The sequence below is a fragment of the Protopterus annectens genome, chromosome 1.part1 (genome assembly GCF_019279795.1).
Source record: "Protopterus annectens isolate FY-2018-M chromosome 1.part1, PAN1.0, whole genome shotgun sequence".
In the NCBI taxonomy this organism is placed as follows: domain Eukaryota; kingdom Metazoa; phylum Chordata; order Ceratodontiformes; family Protopteridae; genus Protopterus; species Protopterus annectens.
The window spans coordinates 788,284,778-788,306,230 of NC_056726.1; the positions used below are offsets into that span (position 1 = coordinate 788,284,778).

The 21,453-nt window shown below is 39.3% G+C and overlaps 1 protein-coding gene across 1 annotated transcript in view; it reads right to left on the reverse strand.

Moving 5' to 3' along the window:
* Positions 1-21,453, reverse strand: part of EPG5 (ectopic P-granules autophagy protein 5 homolog) — a 2,535,958-nt gene that overhangs the window by 124,219 nt on the left and 2,390,286 nt on the right. Inside the window, exon 42 of the mRNA XM_044078183.1 lies at positions 6,289-6,498. Within this exon, the coding sequence (XP_043934118.1) occupies positions 6,289-6,498 (210 nt within the window). The remainder of the gene's footprint in view (positions 1-6,288; positions 6,499-21,453) is intronic.

Below are 21,453 nucleotides of genomic sequence, written 5' to 3' on the forward strand. Positions count from 1 at the left end.
ACTGAGTGACTGCTTCACATGCTTGGAGTCTACTGATGATCCCAAGAAGGATTCCAGTGGTCCTGATGGGGAAGGGTTGTACTGTGGCAGGTTGCTTAATTGCCTGTAATCTGTTCTCCTCACATTTGCCACTTCATCTCTTAAGTACCATAAATCCATCCTGTAGATGTCTGTATAAGCCTACTGCATGAATGCCTAGCAGCTATGCAGCACCTAGGGGTTGGGAAGGTTTGATAAAAAGTGCTCAGTGTACTCCTCTTCTGTGGTGCACATATCCTTCAGAGTCGTCCAGCAGTATAACACTGTCTCAAAGATTAATCCAGGTTTAAGTGACTGCTTGTGGGGAACTGCAAAGGAATATCACAAAGTAAAAACCAAAGAAAATTAAGAGCCCGATTAAACAGTGCAGTGTTCCAGGAACATGTACTAAGTTGCTCAGGTCCCTGTATAAAATGTTGCAGAATGGTCACCATTAGTACTTACAACTCAGTAAATACCACTACTAGATAAAGTAAAATGATAGGCATTACTGCCACTTTAAAAAGTTGAATGGGTCAGCTAGTATGCTGATCTGCATTAGAAAAATAATTAGTATTTCTACTTTGCAATATTTAGTACACAAAAATAGACCAAGACATTTTTCTTAACATTCTGTTAACAAAGTTTTACCTCAACTTCCAATATGGCTGCCCACTGAGTAACAACTTAATTCTAGCTTTCTCAGCATGAAAACAGAAAATCAACAGAGAAAGTCAGTGGACTTTTGTGTTTCTGGGTAAATTTCAGTAACTGGCTACAGTGCACTGCCTGGATGTCAGGAGAAAAGAAATACAGAGGACATGAAGGAAAATCACTTACAAAAGGTGAGGAAAAACACTGGGAAAAGTACAGCAGATGTTCAGCAAAATGCACTGCAAACTCCAGACATGACTTCCAATAACCTAGAGAAAAGCATTAAGACAAATGCAGCATACAAACCTGGTTAAAATAAACAAAATATAGGAGGAGTATATCAACTTAAACAACAAAAGGCTGGAAAAAATGGAAGAAGATTTAAACAGGTATTCAGATGAGTTGATAAAACTGCAAAAATCAGAGGTAAAAATGAAGAAAAGACTGGCTGAATATGAGACTGCTCAAGAAGAGATATTAAAAAAACACATACGGAAAACCTGAGATTTTCAGCTGTACCAGAAAAGCTGGAAGGAACAGATTGTATTAATTTTATAAAAGCACAAATAAGCAATTGGACTAGTGTTCCACAGCAGGAGTTGTTAACTGAAAGGGCACATTGTGTGTATGTTCCAAACCTGGCTATGAGAAAGCAACCTAGACCTTTACTAGTAAAGATGCAATACACAGTTATTTTTATACCCCAAGTAGACTCCAGAGAATTTTCATCTGGTGGACAACAAATATTGGAGGTATGATGGGGAAAAAAGAGGTAAGGGAACATATTTTCTGGGAGTGTAATGAGTTAGCAGACTTTAATGATTCCCTGCAGACTACTGTCTTGGAGATACTGGGTGGGAAAACTGATGGAACTGGGGAAATTATTTATCTGAGCTATGATACAGAAAGTACAGTTGTGTACACTTACCACAAATCTAGATGTTTGAGTATATTCACTGTTGTAGTCCTGGCATGTGGGATTTCCTGCTGTGGAACCCCTTGCCAGCCTGACTACCAGAAATATCCCTCTTCCTAAGGCTGGCAGACACCCTTCTCCGATGTCAGCATGCTTGGATATAAAGAGAGCCAGCTGATGCCGTGAAATCAGTTTTTTCTTGCCCCTTAGAAGGTAGGTGCCCCTAAGATGAACCATATGCAAGAGGTCAAAGGTAGAAAAAGGGGTTCTTGCAGGGTAAACATGTAGGGGACTCTCTGATTAGTGAAGAAGATAGAAGCAGACTACTATTACTGTAGGCAAAAGGGGGAAAGAGGGAAGGAAAGAAGACTGCAACAGTGAATATACTCAAACACCTACATTTATGGTAAGTGTACACAACTGTACTATGTTCACTGTGTTTCACTACTGCCGTATCTGACTTGTGGGATGATTCCCAAAGCTGAGATGAGGGTGGAAAGAAGACTATGGAGAAGAGAGGATGTCTTGCAAGATGGCAGTGGCAAATCTTACTCTAGACTTGTAGAAGGTTGATAAGTGGTAGTGTTTGGTAAAGGTATGCACAGATGATCAGGTAGTAGCTTCCAAAACATATCTGGTAGGTACTCCTTTCAGGAAGGTAGCAGAGGTAGTAGTGGCCCTAGTAGAGTGAGTCTTTACAGTTTCGGGAGGCTTTTTTACCATGGTGGTTGTAAAAAAAAAAGGAAATACAGTAACAGATCCACTTGGAGATGCTCTGTTTGGAGACTGGCTTCTCTTCAGAGCCACTGGCAAAGGACACAAAGAATTGGTCTGATTTTTTTTACTTAGTTCTGACAAGATTGTAGCAAAGCTGTCTGTGCACATCTAAAGAGTGAAGTATTATTTCCTCCCGGTTTTGAGGCTTGGGGAAAAGGGTGGGCAAGTGTATAGCTTGATTCAAGGATGTATACATGACCACCTTGGACATAAAGGATGGATTAGTCCTGAGTGATAATCTGGGTGGAATATGAGAAATGGATCCACTGCCATGACAGTTTGTAGCTCAGGGACCCTCCTAGCTGAGGTGATAGCCAGTAAAAGGGCAGTCTTAAAAGTTAAGAATTTTATTTCAGCAAAAGCTGCTGGTTCAAAGTGGGGTAGTGTCAATTTTTCTAGAAAAAATGGAGGTCCCATGAAGGTGTGGGTAGTCTCTAGGAATTGCTTAATTGGGAAAAGATAATAAGAAGAGCACGAATGTGGGCTGAAAGGGCACAAGAGTAAATTTTGATGGAAGAAAAAGATAGGCCTCTGTCAAGCAGGGTAGCCAGGTAATCTAAACTGGTAGAGATATTGGCTGAGTTAGGATTGAGGCTGCTGACACCAAATGGAGAATCTTTTCCACTTGGCTGAGTAAGAGTTCCTAGTAATAGGTCTTCTAGCCTCTTTGAGAATGATTTGAACTTGTCTCCTTAGGGTATGCTCCAAGGACTATTTTGGGAAATTATTCAAGCTGAGAGTTTGAGAGTCTGTAGTTTGGTATGCACAACCACCCCCACCCCTGCCCATCCTCCCCATCATGAGTCAGAGGGTCCACACTCTGAGGTAACTGCCATGGATTTTCATTGGTCAAACTTAGTAGCAGAGGATACCATTGCTGCCTGGGCCAGTCTGGGGCTATCAATTACCCTTGGGCCTTCTTCCCTGATTTTTAGGAGGACCCATGGAAGAAGAGGCAGGGCAGGAAATGCATAAAGGAACATGTGGCTCCAAAGGAAGGAGAAAGCATCTGTCTTCCAGACTGTGGGCAGTTTGCTCCTGGAACAGAATCTTTTCAGTTAAGCATTTTCTTTGGTGCCAAAGAGGTCTACCTGTGGAGATCCTCACTTCTGGACTATGTTGAGAAATGTTTCCCAATGCAGATGCCACTCATGGGGATCCATCAAGTTCCGGCTTTGATGATCTGCTAGAGTGTTTTGAGTCCCTGGGTGGTACTGTGTGTCATGAGGTGTAACCGCAGAGAGTGAGCTATTTCCCAGACTTGCATCCCTAATCAACAAAGAGGGTAAGAGTGAGTGCCCCCTTGTTTATGTACCACATGACTGTGGTTTTGTCTGTTTTGACAAGCAGGACCCTTGGTTTCCACTGATCCTTTAAAGCGACTCGGCCCTTTTGTACTGCCACCAGCTCTTTCCAATTTACGTGCTTGTGTCTGAACTGATTTTCTCATCTGCCCTGGGATTGAAGGTGTTGGAAATGAGTCCCCTAGGCTCTCCCTGAAGCATCTGTGGTTAAAGTTTGGCCCTGATGGATGAATCTGAAGGGAAGACTCAGGCTCTAGGCACATGCCATGTCTACCATGCAAATTCCTCCTTGAGGCAAGGGATCAGCTGAATTTCTCTCTGCAGGAATTTTGAGTTCTGCCCCCAGAGATTCTTGAGGGACCAATGGAGCTTCCTCATGCGTAGCCTGGCCAGAAAGATCATGAGGATACAAGATGCCATGTAGCCTAATGCTCTGAGAAATTCCTTGTCTGACAGGCATTGTCTCTGCATAATGTTTTGGAAGTACTGAGTCAGGAAACTGGCAGTTAAGGGCCCACATGGCTAGGATAACAACTGTAGGGTTAATTTTACCAAAACTATCAAGGATCCTGCTTTCTCAGCAGGTAAAAGGTTATTTAAAGAGCTGACTCTTGCTCTCTTGGGACTTGGAGTGATAACCTCTGGGTTGGCAGAGGGGTTTCTGAATAGGTATTTATGTGAGTCCAGCACCCTGTAAAACCTGTCTGGTTTACAATGGGCTGGAGGTAGAGAATCTGGATTCAGGGAAGACTCCATAAAAACACCCTCTACCACCTCCCATACAGGAAGAACAGCCAAAGTTTGTGTTCTGGGAGGTCGAGGAACTCCCTAACCCTCTTTTTAGATTGTGAGTATTCCCATGCCTCCCATTGGAAATGTTCTCTCATAGCATGAAGTGTTTGCCCAAAAGTGATGTCTTCAGGAGGTGAAGCTGAATGCAGATTCTCCTCAGAATCTGAATTTTCAAAAGTAGTAAGGAACGTTCCCTCCTCAAAGGCAGACTCCTCCTGGTCAGAATCCTCATCTGAATCAAGAGGTTAATTGAAAACCTCAGGGGTAGCATCCATCTTCCTTTTTCTTGGGGAAGACTTCAAAGGGGGTTGCCTAGCTCTGACAAAGGAGATAAGGTCCTCAGCTAACCTGACCAGGTCTTGATGATCACCTAGGGAATGGGAGCCAAAAGGCCTAGGTATAAGCCCTGAGGTAGAACCCTTCTTAGAAGTAGCTTTGGCCTTGGGCTTAGGTACATCCACAATCATGACACAAGTCTCTTTGTATGTTAGAACCAATGCTGGCTGACACTTTGAAGGAATGTCACCGGTACAGGATCACTCATCGGAAACTGAGGCCTGCTGAGCGACTCTGGACCTGACCAACAAACTGAAAGCCAAGGTCTGTGCAGAAGCTGAGGAACCTGACAACATGATGGACTCCATATGGGTCTCGACAGAGGCCTGCACCACCACCTCAGTCGCAGAAGGGGGGTTAGAAAGCACATTGCCTTCCTCAATAAAAATGAGCCTTGGGGGACTGGCAGAAGGTGAACGGTTGTCATCTGAGACTGGAAACTTGGGACTTTTCTCCCTGTCCTTCTTACGCTTAGGGAGCTCAACCTCAGGATGACCAGCAGACACCATTGAATGATGCAAAGAAGATGGTAGACTAAGATGCCTAGCTAAGCTTTTGGCCCTACGCCTGATAGCCCTAGAACTGAAACAAGTGCAAAAACGGCAACTACGTACGTCATGAATTGCGTCTAGACAAGTGACACACAACATATGAAAGTCTCAGTGTGGGATTTGCTTAAAACAATGGGGACAACTGTTAACTTTATCTGACATGGGTTAAAGCAAGAAAAAGTGTTCTCCAATGGGGTACTTAGCTTTAGAAGATCTCTCTGGTGCAGATCGATCGATGCACTGAAATAATGCTTTGGGCTCCAACGGCAAGAAAAGACTTATGTCATGGCATCAATTGACTCCCTTTATACCCAAGTGTACTGACATCCGGGAAGGGTGTCTGCCAGCCTTAAGAGGAGAGAGAGATGTTTACTCTGATAGTCGGGCCAGCCAAGGCCTTCCACAGCAGGAAATCCCACAGTCAGGACCACAACAGTGAAACACAAAGAACATCTGGAATTGCCTAGACACAGTAAGGCCTTGTTGAGACTAATTATGGTGGGTGTCAAAAAGCAATTACTAGAAAATGGAAATCAAAGTCTACACCAACTGTACTACAAGTAGTGAATATAGTAACAGAGACAAAACAACTGGAACTGGGATCTTTAAAAAAGAGTAAGAGCAAATTGCACACGGGAAACATGGGATTTGTGGGGATAGTACATACAGGGGAGGAATGTGGTTTAAGAGAAGGCAGGACTTGAATGAGCTATGTAATGTTTGGCTGACGATGACTGGGTAGATTATAAGTGATGTATAATGTGTGCAACTATGATTATGTCAATATAGTTTGTGATGTAAAATGCTTGCAGCTGGGATTATGTCAATATGGTTTGTTTTCATTTATATACATGTATGACTGCCTCTGTCATAAATTAAACTTTAATAGAGATGTTTCTTGTTTAAAAAAAATAAAAAAGTGAAAAAAATAAAGTTTTACCTGTTTGAAAGGGGAGATTTCTTTCCAAGTCCAATGGCTCCTAAGATTCCAGAAGACAGCCTCTCCTCAGCAAGCTGAATCTGTCGAGTCTGCAGTTTTACAAATACCTGAATTACAGCATCAAGCACAGTAGTATCCTCAGTCTGCAGCAATGCTAACTCTAAGGTTTTATGCCACCACAGGAACAGCTTTGCTTCATCATTTGTACTGCTGTTGTTGGAGACAAATAAATTATAAACATTATATGCTCAGGACTTCCAATAAAATTAATCTATACATATGAAGGAAATTTCAGAGTAAGTACATTTATTTAATGATCTATTCTATTTAAATATATATGGAATGATACTGGAATACTCAGCTATAATGGACCCCTGCATCCACCTAATAGCCTTGAAGGCACTGGAGGATGCAGTTTGAATTTAATGTGAGCATTTCCATTTCATGTATTTTATTCTGAAGCAATAATTAAAAAGGTATATATTACTCAATATATTTATGTTTCTCATTGTTTTTATACTTTCACTCTGAACAAAAGCTGGCAGCAAAATACTTACTCTAAACTGATAGTTTTAGAGACGCTGCAGTTTGTGACATTCAAATGGCCATTCTTACCTGGATTCTCCCGACTTACTGAGGGTCATCTCTCTCTAACAGTCTGATGTTTTCTTCAATTTTTAGGGTAAAAACATTTTCACAATCAACTGTACACTGTGCACAGTAAATGATTTAGTTTAAAGCAAATAAACTGTTGATCCTTAATTTGTGTTTGTCATTCTGCATTGATAAAAACTATTCTGTGCTACAATACTTAAATGACAGAAAATACCACATTTTGGGGAAATATTTCAGTTTGGAAGTTATTCCATCATCACAGAATTATTATTGTGACACTTGGTGAATCTGTCAGACAGAACACCAGTCATATGTAAATGTTTACTGAGAAATGATCAGAACAAAACAGTGCAGCGGCTATGTAGGCCGACAGCTGTCCCTCCCTGCTTAGGACTACTCTAAAATGGTGTGTGAATGTCTAGTTATATTCTAAGGAAAATATGTCATGACACTTGTCTACAAAATGTACTTAGTCTGATTTTAGGTGCAAAATGCATGCATATCTTTATCTTATGTTCATAAGCTCATTCATCTATTCATTTCCAATACCTGCTTTTTACCATAATCAGGATCATGTGGACCCCCAGTCTATCCATTGAAATAATGCAAATAAGACAGAAAATCAGTCATGGGTATAGTAGCAGTCCTCCGCATGATGCAAGCGTGGGGGCATGTAACACATACTCCATATTTTATGAGGCATTTTACACCTGCCTGTGATTGCAGGGACCATTAACATATTTACAGTGACAAAAATGATATCACTTTGGTGGATACATATGCATGAAATTTAATTATAATAAAATCCCAACTCAATAAACATATCTTTTGGATATACAATGCATTTCTCACAGTAAAAGAAGACTCACATCTGCACTTCACATACACTGAATCATACGGAGTTTTGCAGACTATTAAATTATAAAATCTGTGCTGGCCTGCATTTGCTGCCTGCATAAATAAGGCAGTCTTTCACACACATTGTCTAACATTTCTTAGTAAAAGTTTCAAGGAATTATACATGGACATTCAACTACACACAAAGTTTAAATTACTGTTTCAGCTGTAAGGAATTAAAAAAAGGATCTGTGCTGAAGGTGTGATGGTCATATTGTCCATCCTTGGCATATTTCCAAAGACTAAAAATCCATGTTTTGGAAAAATAAAACAGTTTAAATTTGATGTTATACCAACACAGTACAAATATGTTCTGGCTATAAACTACATTTTCTTCCCTGAAAAGAAACTACACATACATTCTTTATATAAACCAGATACAATGACAACTTTGCATATACTGTTATATCCTTACAAGTCTGCATGTGCTACATACCTATACAATGGGGAAACTAAATAACTGGTTAATATTTTATAAAGAAAAAGCCTTTTGCAGTGAGTAACATTCAGGAAATTTCTCTTCAAATATCCCCAGCTCAGCATATTTGTAAAATTTCTATAATTTTCACACTTGCGGTTGTACACCATGTGTATCCCCTGTATGTCCCAGCTGTGGCATCATGAATGTGGTTAGTACATCATATCTAGCCCCCATGCAACTCTGTTTGGCCTTATCTGTTAAGTGAACACAACCTTCAGGGCTGCAGGAAAACCCACAACATATTAAAATCTGCTGGAAAACCCACAACATATTAAAATCTGTTTATCTATCTATCTATATATGGCTGTACCACATTAGCGAAAACACCCAAATTCGACTAGCAAAATATTTTTAACAACTTTATTAAATTATCACTTAAGACATGGCCAAACATACATTAACAGAAAAATAAACATTTTAACATTTTTCAATTTAAATACACTATACATCACATATATTTTCTTTGCAACTATCATCAGTCCAGCATTACAAAAAAAAATATTAAATTTGTGCCTTCCCTTAAACATCACAGGTCCTTCTCATGAACATTATTATGCATGTATAGTTCCCACAATTTCCATTTACTTCTACGTAATTTGTTCCTTCAGTTTTCTAGAGATTCCTCTTAAAGTTCCTTTAACTCTTTTTATAATATTCAATACCTTAAATACAGCTGGCGTAGATTTTGACTTCTATTTTCTAGTAATTGCTTTTTTTGGCAGACAACAGAATTACACTTAATAAGCCCTTAATAGGTTTAGGCAATTCAGATCTTGTATCCCAACTCAAAAGAATAATTTCCTTACTTACAGCCATTTGCTTACCCCATATTTCTGCCAGAGTACTCTGTAGAAATTTTTAAAAACTACCAATTCATTACACTTCCAAAGCTTATGTTCCCAGTTACCTCTTTCTTCTCCAACACACCTCCAACATTTGCTACCTACCTGAGGAAAACTTCTTTGAAGTCTGTTCGGGATATAAAAACACCTATGTAAATACTTCCAAGCTAAGATCCTAAACCTTCTGGACTTGGTTGCACACTTGGGAGCCATAAATATGTCTCCCCACTGTTTTCTTTGAAAGTGCCCTTCTAGTCTCTTTTTTCACTCTTTCCTAACATCCTCTGATTGATTTGTATAGTTCTGCAATATTTTAAGTGCCCTACTAATTATCATAGATTCATAGGTGTGTACTAGGCTAATGGCCCTGGGGCCTTTACAAGCTTAGCCAAAGGATTACCCTGCCATAGTGCCACCCAACCTTAGTTCCCAGTGCCTGTTGAGTAGAGCCAATGGTGTTATCCTCTGGTTGAATTTTCTGTTTCCCATCCACTCATCAAGATTTCTCTTGCAGAGGGTCAGTGAGGTGCTCTGCTTGACATGTATGGGAAGTCTGTTCCATAGCATAAGCAGTCTCTGGGTTATGAACCTGTCCCTCGAGCATGTTCTGTTAATTCTGGTAATGATGTTGAGGTCTCTGGAGCGTGTGGTGCAGAGGGATTGGGATTTCTTTACATGTAGCATTTATATTCTTTTTTTAACAGCTGTATCTGTTCTAGATTCAACTAAAACCTCTACCAGAGCAGGTCTTTCACTCAAAATTCCCCTATCCCTTTCTCTTTGACCGTACTCTGAGATCAAGCCCTGATAGGGAGGGCAGTTTCCAGCCTTCAATTCAAATGTCTTTTTGGCCTCATCCCATTCTATTATCTTTCCTGCTTGAGTTATTTGCTCCACCAGGTTTCTCCAGTAAATTCCAGCCCCCTCTTGCCTATTTTCTGTACCCCTATTTGCAGTCAGCCTTATTGGCAAAACCTCCTTTCTCAATTCTAGAACTGGCTTAGTTGTTAGAATACTTTCTGCCACTCTATGAATGTAATATGATATTCTGTATTGTTGTTCTTATTGTCCTTAAGGATCTGCATCCAAAGTCTCACTCACTCTCTATTTCTTGAACTTCCCCCAGCTTTATCATCCTCCCTTTCCACTTTGAATTATAAAGTTCTGCTTGTGTAATGTATATAAGCCTTAACTGTGTGGCTCTAAAATATCCTTTCAAATCAGGTAAACCTAAACCACCTTGTTCTACTGGAAGGATCAACATATCCTACTTAACTCTTGCCCTCTTTCTCTCCCAGATAAATTCCTTCAATTCTTTATTAATTATTGTCCACAACTTCTCCTCAGATTGATAAAAGCATGCCTGACCCATACACAAGACTAAAGGGACTAAAAACATCTTCACTGCTTATATGTTTTACATATATATATATATATATATATATATATATATATATATATATATATATATATATATATATATAAATAAGACTTTCTCTGTTTTTGTATTATCTTTAGTTTAGTCTCTTCCCACATACAGTATCCTTAGTTGCCATAACAGAAGCCTTTCTAATCAATACTTGCAAATACTTCATCTTATCATGTCCCCATAAACATGGGTATTGCTGAACCAATTTGCCTACATAATTTATGGCTACAGACTTTGTTTTACCTTCAATAATTTTATATCTCAAAAACACCTGAAACTGTCTCAAAAATTTCCATGACACTGAGATGTCCTTTTCTGGATTTATCAGGTACAAAATAATATCATTTGCAAATAAAGCCATCATTTATTGATTACCATTACAATTACATCCTTGTATTTCTTAGTCCCTTATTTTCACTGCCAATGGCTCTAAATATAAAGTAAGTAACAAAAGGGAAAGAGGACACCTCTGCCTGGTTCCTCTGTTCAAACACAGCTTTAATTCTTGCCTCTGATCCCTCATATGTCCTTCTAATTAACCTTACTATTGTACCAGGGAATACAAATGCTTCCAATGCCCTGCTCATAAAATCCCAGATTACTCTGTCATTTTTTTTTTTTTTTGCATAAAGACACACCAACAACTGAGGTATTTTCTTACATTTTGCTTCCCTCTGGATCATCACTGTTACATTAATGTTGTCAAATGTCTGCTCCTCCTCCACAAAACCATGCTGATCCACATCTATCAATTCTGGCAATGCTTCTGCCATTGTTTTAGCTAACACAGACATATACATTCAAATTGTGGTTTAAAATTGATATGGGTCTATATGAAGCTGGATCTGAAGGGTCTTTGTCATCTTTAGGTACCACAGCCACCAAAGCTTTCTTCCAAGATGTTGGTGCTTCCCCTCCTTTTAAAATACTGTTAAACAAAATCTTCCAGATTTTTATCCCTTTCTTTCATCCTAATTTCCAAACTTCCATAGGAATACCATCTGTTTCTGCAGTCTTTCTTGAAGCTTGATTATATATCACTGTTTTTATCACCTTCAGTCGTAACTGTTAGGTACTGAGCCTCAGTTACCTCTGTCCTTGGCATAATTAAATCTTCCATAATTATTTCCATTTGTACTCTTTTCTTGACTTCCACATTTCTCTGCTTTATACAATCTTCATAAAATGTCCAGAATATCTGTAAAACCTCCACAGGATCTCTTGTTATTTTTCTTGTTATAGCTTCCCAGAGTTTGGCAACAACCCTTTCAATGTAGGGTTACCACCTGTCCCACTTTGAGAGGGACAGTCCCTCTATGGGCAGTTGTGTCCTGACAAAAAATCTTAAAAAGGGCAAATGTCCTGAGATTGTAGGACATAATTATGTCCCATATTTTATGTAATAGTTGCATAAAATAGTTATTTCTGTATCTAAAAGACCTAAATGTTACAAGAAACATAATAAGTAACTACACTGCTACAAGAATAAGGTTTTATTTAGGTAAAAAAGTTAAGTTCTAACCTTTGTACTAACCGTGGGTATGTATCGGCCTCTAAAATCCGATGTGTGTCCTGCAAATGTCCCACTATGGCCATTTGAAAAGGTAGCAACCCAATTTCAATGTTATGCTGCCTAAATGAATGTGCTAAATGTTTTTGTGTTCTGCAGTTGCTATAAAAATAGTTACTTAATTGCATTCATTCTAACTCATGCACATTATCCAGATACTCCCTAATTTTCTTTAGCATTCTACATTTGCTCCTCCTCTTGTTCTGCGAGATCCCTCTTATTCTGCAATACTTTAACCTGTGTCAATTCCTCTAGGTCTTAACCATATCTCTTCCTTTCTTTTTTCGACCCTATTTCTAAGCTCCATTTTCATTTTATCCCCGTCACTACTTATAACTTCTAAAGATATTTCTGTCTTCCCTAATAACTCTCAAGTAATTTCCACTACTCATTCTTTAAATTCCTGTCTATTTAACAGGTAGATGGAAATGTGCCAATGCCTTATATTCATACTGCTGCATTTTTATCTTAGTTTTTACTGGTGTGTGATCAGAAATAGTTCCATAAAATTAATACAGTACGTTCTTTCCAGTATCTCTGTTAGAGCAGAAAATCCCAGGTTTCCTCTGCATGCTGTGTCCTCTAACTCTACATTTTTTTAAACAGTTCTGCTTGAGAAACCTCATACTCAGCCAGCTTTTTTGTCATATCAGCCTCTGATTTTTGCAATTTTATCAGTTGACCTGAATGACTTAAATCTTCTTCTATATGTTCAGACTTTTGTTGTTTGAATTGATATATCTCTTTAATGTTTCAATTATTTTAATCACCACTGAGTACAGCTGATTTATTTATTTTTTCCTCTAAATTAATGGAAGCCATCGACTGAACCTAACTGACATTTGGACTGCTTTTTGCTGAACAGCTATAGAATCAGTCCCAGACATCATTTTCTCTTCACCTTTTTTGGATGATTTTCTTTCAGGTTTTCCAAATTTCTTCTTTGTTGGCATCCAAGCAGTGTATTTACTAGCCAGTAACTGAATTTTTCCAAAAAAAAAAAATTAATGGCACTCTTTTTTTCTCAGTTTCTATTTTCAAACTGGAATAGCTGAAGTTATGCTGTTGATCAGTGTGCAGCCATCTTGCAGTCCTCAACTGGTAAAATATTGACTGCATAAAGCCGAAAACACAGAAGTCGATGCCTCACTATCATACCTTTCCACTGGTGTGCTGGCACAAAACGTTATTCTAGCAGATTTTTAAGCTTTCTAAGTTTTTAAGAGCAATATTTAAAATCTTTCGCTTTTTTAAAACTTTCCCCTGCATTATTTTAGGCTTTCTCCAGACTTCTCATAATAAGATGTTGACAAGTATGGTCAGTATGTATGTGCCAAGAAACAACCTCGGCATATGCGACTACTAATTAAAAAAAAAAAAAAAAAACAATTTTTGCAGAGGTCAAGCTCCCTTGCACCCCTTACACCCCATGCTAATTATATATATTAACTCTGAAATTGCACATTAAGGGAATATTCCCCTTCCTAGAGGATTGGTTGATCTCGCACATCTATCGATCAACTGCCTAGATGACCAGGTGCAGTCGAGTAGACATCTGTTGACATTACACACACTCGATATTTTCACTAACACCTATATATATATATATATATATATATATATATATATACATACACACACACACACACACACACACACACACACATAAATATGTATCCAGCCACAACCCCTTTTTCCAATTTTTGCACATGGGATCGGGGTGTCACTTCAGCAGTGACCATCATCTACACTCACAGTTTACACGTCCGGGTGACTAGCCCTGCTGAGGTAGTTCTTCCACACCACACACTGACATGCACACTAACATCTATGGCCAATATAGTGTGTCCAGTCCACCTATATATGTACACACACATACACACACACGCACGCTCGATATATATATATATATATATATATATATATATATATATATATATATATATATGGTTTTTACTTCATATACTCGAAATGCTGAAATCCCGAATTTCAGCATTTTGAGTGCATCGGGATTTCAGCATTTCAAGTGCATGAAGCCGAAACCATCACAACACCGAAACCCCAGAAAGCCGAAATCACAAACCCGAACACACATACACTACACCACACACAAACCACAACACCTACACCACAAAAAACAAAACACAACAAACTACCACACATACACATACCTACACTAAACAGAAGTAGGGGGCAAGCCCCTCTGCACCCCCACACCCCCCTACTTATATATACAAGCTCCGAGATCGCACAGAGAAAAAAAAAAAAACTAAAACACACACATTCTACAGTCCCTCGCACACACACACACACACACATACACAATTTACAAAAATGCTCACATACACTCACTCGAGTTTATAACACATAATTGAAAGTGCAAAATCACGAACAACATAACATTGAACAGACAACATCGAAACACCAAAACATCGAAACAGTTCCAATGGAAGTTCCCAACTGTGACATGCAACATGAAGGGTGTAGGCAGGGGGGCAAGAACCCCTGCACCCCCCACGTGGGGGGGCTGTGTCCCCCATACCCCCTGCTACTTAAATATACCAACTCCGAGATCGCACTACAGTGTAGGAAATGGAAATCTTCCATTTACGCACTGTAGTGGACTGAACTGCGATCTCCAAAGTGGCATTAAGTGGCAGGGGGTGTAGGGGGTGCAAGGGGTCTTGCCTCCCTGCATGGAGCAAGTTTTTCTCACCTACACTCCTCCTAGTCGTTTCTACCCCATTTCGATGTCCTGCTCTTTGATGTTGTGATTTCGATGTTTTGCCATTCGAGATTTTGCACGTTCGATGTTGTGATATGCACCCCACTCACTAACCTGAAAGTCCGAACACAAACATCGCAAACAAACACTTCCCATAACATAGCATCACTGCATAAGTGCGGATTTGACATATTCGCATTTGCGCTTATGCACTTTCGCTATTCTGAAGTTTCGGCTTCATGCACTCGAAATGCTGAAATTCGAGATTTCAGCATTTCAAGTATATGAAGTAAAACCATACATATATATATATATATATATATATATATGTGTGTGTGTGTGTGTGTGTGTGTGCGCACGCGCTCTCCCAGGTCCCTATCAAATGATCGAGTTTTCACTAACTCAAAATTCACCTGGTCAAGACCATATGATTGAGTTTTTGAATACCTGAAGCTTTTGAATGGAGATCACAGTACAGTGAGGATCGGGAAATTTACACTTTTCCCCACTGTAGTGTGATCTCAGAGTTGGTATATATAATTTGCAGGGCTGTGGGGGTACAGGGGAGCTTGCTCCGCTGCAAAAATGTGAAAAAAAAAGGTAGATCTGTGTGTTTTTTTTTGTTTTTTTTTTTTGAAGTTCGAGTTTTTGAAAACTAGATCTTCTGACACAGACCCACGTGCCCAGCTTATAACAAAATACATCACAAGGCAAAGGGTGAGAGCTATTCAGACAAGACAGGAATGGTGGAAAAGCAATAAGAACCACCTGCAGAAGGTTTAGGATCATAGGAGGTTAATAGTCTAACAGTCTTTTTCAGCTTATCCACTCATGCCTCACTTTTCAGAATTACGCCCATGGACTAGAACAGCTTTGGTATATGTCTACGACTTAGGGCATCTACAAACTGCCCCTGTCCATAAGGACCACAGGCAACAAGCCAGGAGTGAATTTAGAATTTCCCATCCATTACTCCAAATTGTGTATGAATAGTATAGGGAAGAGCTCTGGTTCACATGAATGAGGAGTCTGTTCTGGAGAAGGGGTACTCTCTGAAACACATACCTATCCCTCCAACATGTTTTGTTTATGTCACAGACAAGGTTGAGATCCTTAGATTCGGTAATTTTTTTGTGAATGTATAGCAGCTCCATCAGGGATGGATCACAGAATGTCTTCTACATTAGGCACAGATTGCCCGTCAGTAGTATGGAGGAGACAGAGTACAGGGACAGAGCTTTGGGGCAGTCCACATAAGGCATACATTATTTATATCTCAAGTCCCTTACCACTGGGTCTACTATTTGGGGAGTGTTATAAATGTTGTAATTTGCAGGTGTAGTCATCTTCCCAAAGGGTATAATTAAGCATTTTGTTTTTTTGCATTGAGTGTTAGGCCATGGTTACAGCAGCAGTTATTTGTCTGTCTCAGACCTTCCTGGAGGATACCAGTGTCACTGTGGGATTCAATGACTGCTCCCAGCTTGCAGTTATCAGCAAATCTGGTCAACCAAGTGTCTCTACATTTGCCTTGACTTTAGAGAAATATATTCCAAATGGGAGAGGTCTCAGTAATGAGCCCTGTAGGGCACTATTAGTAAAAGTCCTCTTTGGTGGAGGTGGATTCCCCCACCCTAACTTCAAGTGTCTTGTCTTGTAAGCCATCTAGCTATCCATCAGGTGACATACAGATTTATGCCTACATTTGTGAGTTTGCCTATAATACCCAAGTGTGGTTCTGTGCCAAATACATTTTCCAGGTCAAGGTAGGCAGTATGCACCATTTTGCCCTTGTCCATGGCTCTAGTGACCTTCTCAAAGACATCCACTAAGTTTAACAGGCATGACCTGCCCTTTATGATACCAAACTGAGAAGGGTCTAGTGTTTGAAGATTTCCTATGTCTGTTTATCAGGTGTACAATAATTCTTTCTATGGCCTTGCCATGCCAGTTTTCATGCATATTATATGACACAATAAATACATACATTTTACATTTGACTTTGAAAGCCGTATGCAGTGGGTAACTGTAGATGCAAATCCCAAACACTGAAAGGCCAGAGTCAAAGGAAACCCAAAAGTCAAACACTCAAAGGGACAAGTTCTGAAGCACTGGAGTGATAAAAGTGGCATGAGTTATCGAACCATGGTCCAAGCAACAATACTACTTGAACCAACAATTACCAGAAGATCTGACACAAATGTCTCCAATTTATACATGTCTGAAGTTATCACTGGAAGCAGTCAAAACCCTGATGGTAGTTGCCTCTGGCAATATCATTTTACAACTCCTTGTTGACAGCCTCATGGCAAATATGATGCAATTGGTAGAAAGTTTTCATTAGAAATTACTAGTCTCTCTGTAACTGGCCTCCCATAAGGTAAAACCTGAGCTGGTGTTGTACATACACAGTATGAAAAGATCTCTTTCCTCTGGCTTCTGCCACACCAAAGAAAAAAATGAAATGAATAGACTACTTCAAAGACAATTCTAGAATAATTTTCTGAAGAAATTACAAGTTAGTCTTCAGTAACAGACAATGCTGAAGAAACACCAAATAGGTTTACCTAAAGATAATGGTTTGCAGCTTGGAATTGTTGCAAAAAAAAGGTGATGGCCACTGACAGTAACAACTTCCAAGAGATAAACAGCAGGGCAATGATCCAGTTGGTTCAAATAGGGGAAAGGCAAGCATGACAATCATGAAGTTCAGGTCACAAGGAGGAAATAGATTCTTCAAAGAAGAATGAAAATGCAGAAGTCCTTTCAGCAACTGCTTAACCAGGTACTGCTAGGGAAATGGTTCTTTCCTCTATAAGGCCATGATCTGCCAAGATGCCAGAAACGTGCACCATTACAATGGAATAACTGAAACACAAGTCATATAGGTGTCTGACATAAGCAATGATGACTGCAAGCTAACCAACTGAGGTGGCAAAAATATCTCTCTGAGAAGAAGAACATTGTTCCAAAGAATATCTCTCTAAGTAGAAGAACCACCTCTTCCCCCTTATCAGTCTCATGACTAGAAGACATTCTGGTGACCTTAATTAAATCATAGACTCCATATGGGAGGTTCAGCAGGAGCAAGGGATCTAAACGAGAAGCCAGGTCCTATGACACAGCTGTCACTCTAAACAATGAGACAGCCTTGCATGCACTGTGAATGTTTCTAACAGTGATGAAATGCCTAAAAATCATACTCTTCTCGGCCAATAAAGGGCAATCAGGCTGTCTGTTTTTCTTCAGGCATAAAATCAGAGGGAACGATGAAAGGCATACTGCCTACTTATACTTTCACCCATAAAGGCCACTGTGGTAACCATACTAACTAACGGCACCACGGCTTCAGTAAAGCAGACTTGCTGAATGTTTTCAATAGAATTTACATATTTTGCTGCATTCAGATGGTCATATTATCTGCTTCCACTCTTGGATTTACACCACGGTGACATTCCAAATCCCATGCCCTCTTATTCTCTACACTCATTCTGTTCCACAGACCCCCTTCTCCACCTCCAGTGTACTTCCACAGGTATTGCACTACAGTCTGTATGCTGTACAGTTCTGTTGCTGACATCTAGTGCTGTACAGCACTGGCACTATGCAATGGTCACTTCTGATGGTTTTACAACATTGTACTGTAGTGTTTTATATGTATTAGTTGAACTGATTTCATCACTTGCTATCAGTCTGGTTTAATTTCATTACATTAGTTGCTTGTACATATTAAGGTGTTTCATCATGTTCTGGACCGAATTATGTTTCTACTGATTTGGAAAAAGTAGCCAGTTGGCCTTTGTATTTTGCTGCCATTAGAGTGCAAGGAATCAGTAAAATGTGTGTTAGATTTACCAGATGGGTCATGCTAAATAACAGCGTAACTTAATGACCCGAAAAAAAACCAAATTCCTCAGGCAACTCTTATTAATGACTATGAGTAACACCAACTAATTTACAGTCTTTTTCATGAAGGCCCTACAAAGCATCATAATGCACATTTCAGTCTTACATTCAGGCACATTAATGTAAAATTATTTATCCACAACAATTGCTGGCAGTATTTTTAATTGCAGTACTTTCTCATTAGAACTGACCAATATTCAGATCAGTTGTCATGCATGCACTGTTGCAGCATATAGATGAACTTGATATCCTACTGGCACCATATTTAAACTGCTGCTGCTGCAGCACTTGGATTGACACGATTTCCAAGTGACAACATACTGCAATTCAACACGTCAAATTGAACTTTTAGTATTTAAGTGTCTTTGTATCAAACACACATGGAATTTCTGCTTTTATTTTACATTTATGATCAATGTGGCACACGGACACAATGTCTTGAGACTTCAGTGGTGTGTACTGTTAAATGCTGTTAGCTGGTACCATGTTCACAACAGGCCAAACATATTTTATTTCAGGTACAACACATTGCTGCTTTATAACCTTTACTGCAATTCAGCATAACAGTTAGGTCTCACAGATGCATTTTTCAAATACCACATAGCTACAATCTGGTGTACATTGTACCTTGATTAATTTTAACAGGTACAACCACTCTTTTCCCTCAGATACAAATTGAAAAGTTGATGCATTTGTTCAGCTGCAGGCAAGCACAAAAAGGGAAACTGTGCTCAGGACATCAAGCTGATTGTCTAAATGTGAGCAGGGTCCTCTTCACTCACAGTGTGCTCCACTGGGCTGTGTCCCCATTCGGACAAGTCCTCTCTCATTCGGTCATACACATTCAGCTTTCTACTGCTTCCCTCAGTCTCCCACCTTGCTCTAGATATTTCTAAGTCCCTCGTGTCTATTTTATTTCCTTCAGTTCTCTCTTACTCTTTGCATTACACGTGTATTGGTACATCACTACTCTACTCCTTTACATCCTACCTCTCAGTGCTCTTCTACTTAGCTCTAGTACTCTCTAATATTTCTCCTTGTAGTCATATGATCTAAATTCCATAACAATACAGTGGTACCTTCACTTCCATTCCACTGCACTTTTATCTAACTTTCGCTACTTCTCATACCAAGAATAGTGAACAAGAGACTGCACTCAGATAGCTACCATCTCTTAAACGTATGTTCTTAGAACTTGGTGGCAATAAATGCATCACCCTAAGTACAGCCTTATCCTTCGTTACTTTGCACTCCCCTTTTTATCTTACTTTTGTCTACTCCTCCACTCATATCAGGCTCGAGTTAGCACTAAGAAACTACAGCTGCATAGCCAACTTCTCTTCTTTCATTTCAAAGCACTAGTAAATTACTCATTACATTACTTTCCTTCCAAGCTGTTTAATAACCTCACTACTTTTCTCCTTCACATACATCGGTAACACATTAGCAGTATAATAACAAAGACAGTAACTATAGACAATACAGTCTTAAACCTTGTTAATAACTAAATGCTGTAAAGTTGCATGGTGCTCTTAGTAGGATACCAAAGAAATGTAAATGAAAGTAAGAACTAGTGTATGACACTGGTAGAGAGTTGAAACATTCAATCAAATGAGAAGTTAAACAGCTGCATCAGTCTGTGTAATTTACAATACAGGAATATCTATTTAAGGTGAATCTGGTCATGCAATCAGAGAATGTACTACTGATAACCTGTACACAACAGAGGCTCCGTAATGAAAGCTCCAACAAGTCAGCAGCATCAATTTTAGCTCATGTTAAACTAGCTTGGATCAATCAATATCTACAGCAAGTCTAATAATATTTAAGAAGAGCGATGTATAAGCTATCCTTTAGTCAACATTATAGAATATAAATCCCTGAAAATATATAGGGTGTGTGTCAAAGCAGGTACATTTGTCTGCGGTAGCATTGTCGCCTCACAGTAAGACGTTGTCCTGTTCGTTTCTCAGCTAGAGCGTCTTCTGTGTAGAAACATGCGTGAATGGGCGTACCTTCGTTGAAGGTTGTGCGTCAGGGCCGGCAACTCAGCACGTAAAAATCTACTGACAATCAATAATGGACCGGAGTTCTGCTGTGGCGACCCCTAACTGGAAAAAGTCGAAAGACACAACAACAACCAAATGTTCTTTTAAAAGCTTCAGGAAACTTTTTTGAACTGCAGTGCCCCTGACTCTAGAAAATTATTCCAAGCTGCAGTCACTATTTTAGCAAATGCTTTTTTGGCAGTAACAATGGTGAAAGTGGGTCTAAGAAATAAAGGTGGAATTTCTGCGATTTTAACAGCTTGTTTTTGAATGAGGAACAGTAGCTCTGATGTACATATCAGTTTGAAAGTGAGAGAATTTAGAAGGAAGGTTGCTCTGCCAATAAAATGTACAGTTATTCTTTGTTAAAGATCAAATTTAAAGGCCCAAAATGGAAATCTGCCAATCAATTTCCATCTTCTCCTGGAATTTCTAACACCAACGTCATTTCAGTTATGTTTGTGAAATGTGTAATTTAATTGGAAACTACATTTCAAAAGACAGTATTCATGACATTTCAGCCTAGCCTGACATTTGTTTCTGCAAGGTACATTCACAGGTAATGATCTGGACAGAGGAAGGATGACAAGGAGACATGGTGGTGGAATGAGGAAGTACAGGAGAGTATACAGAGAAAGAGGTTGGCAAAGAA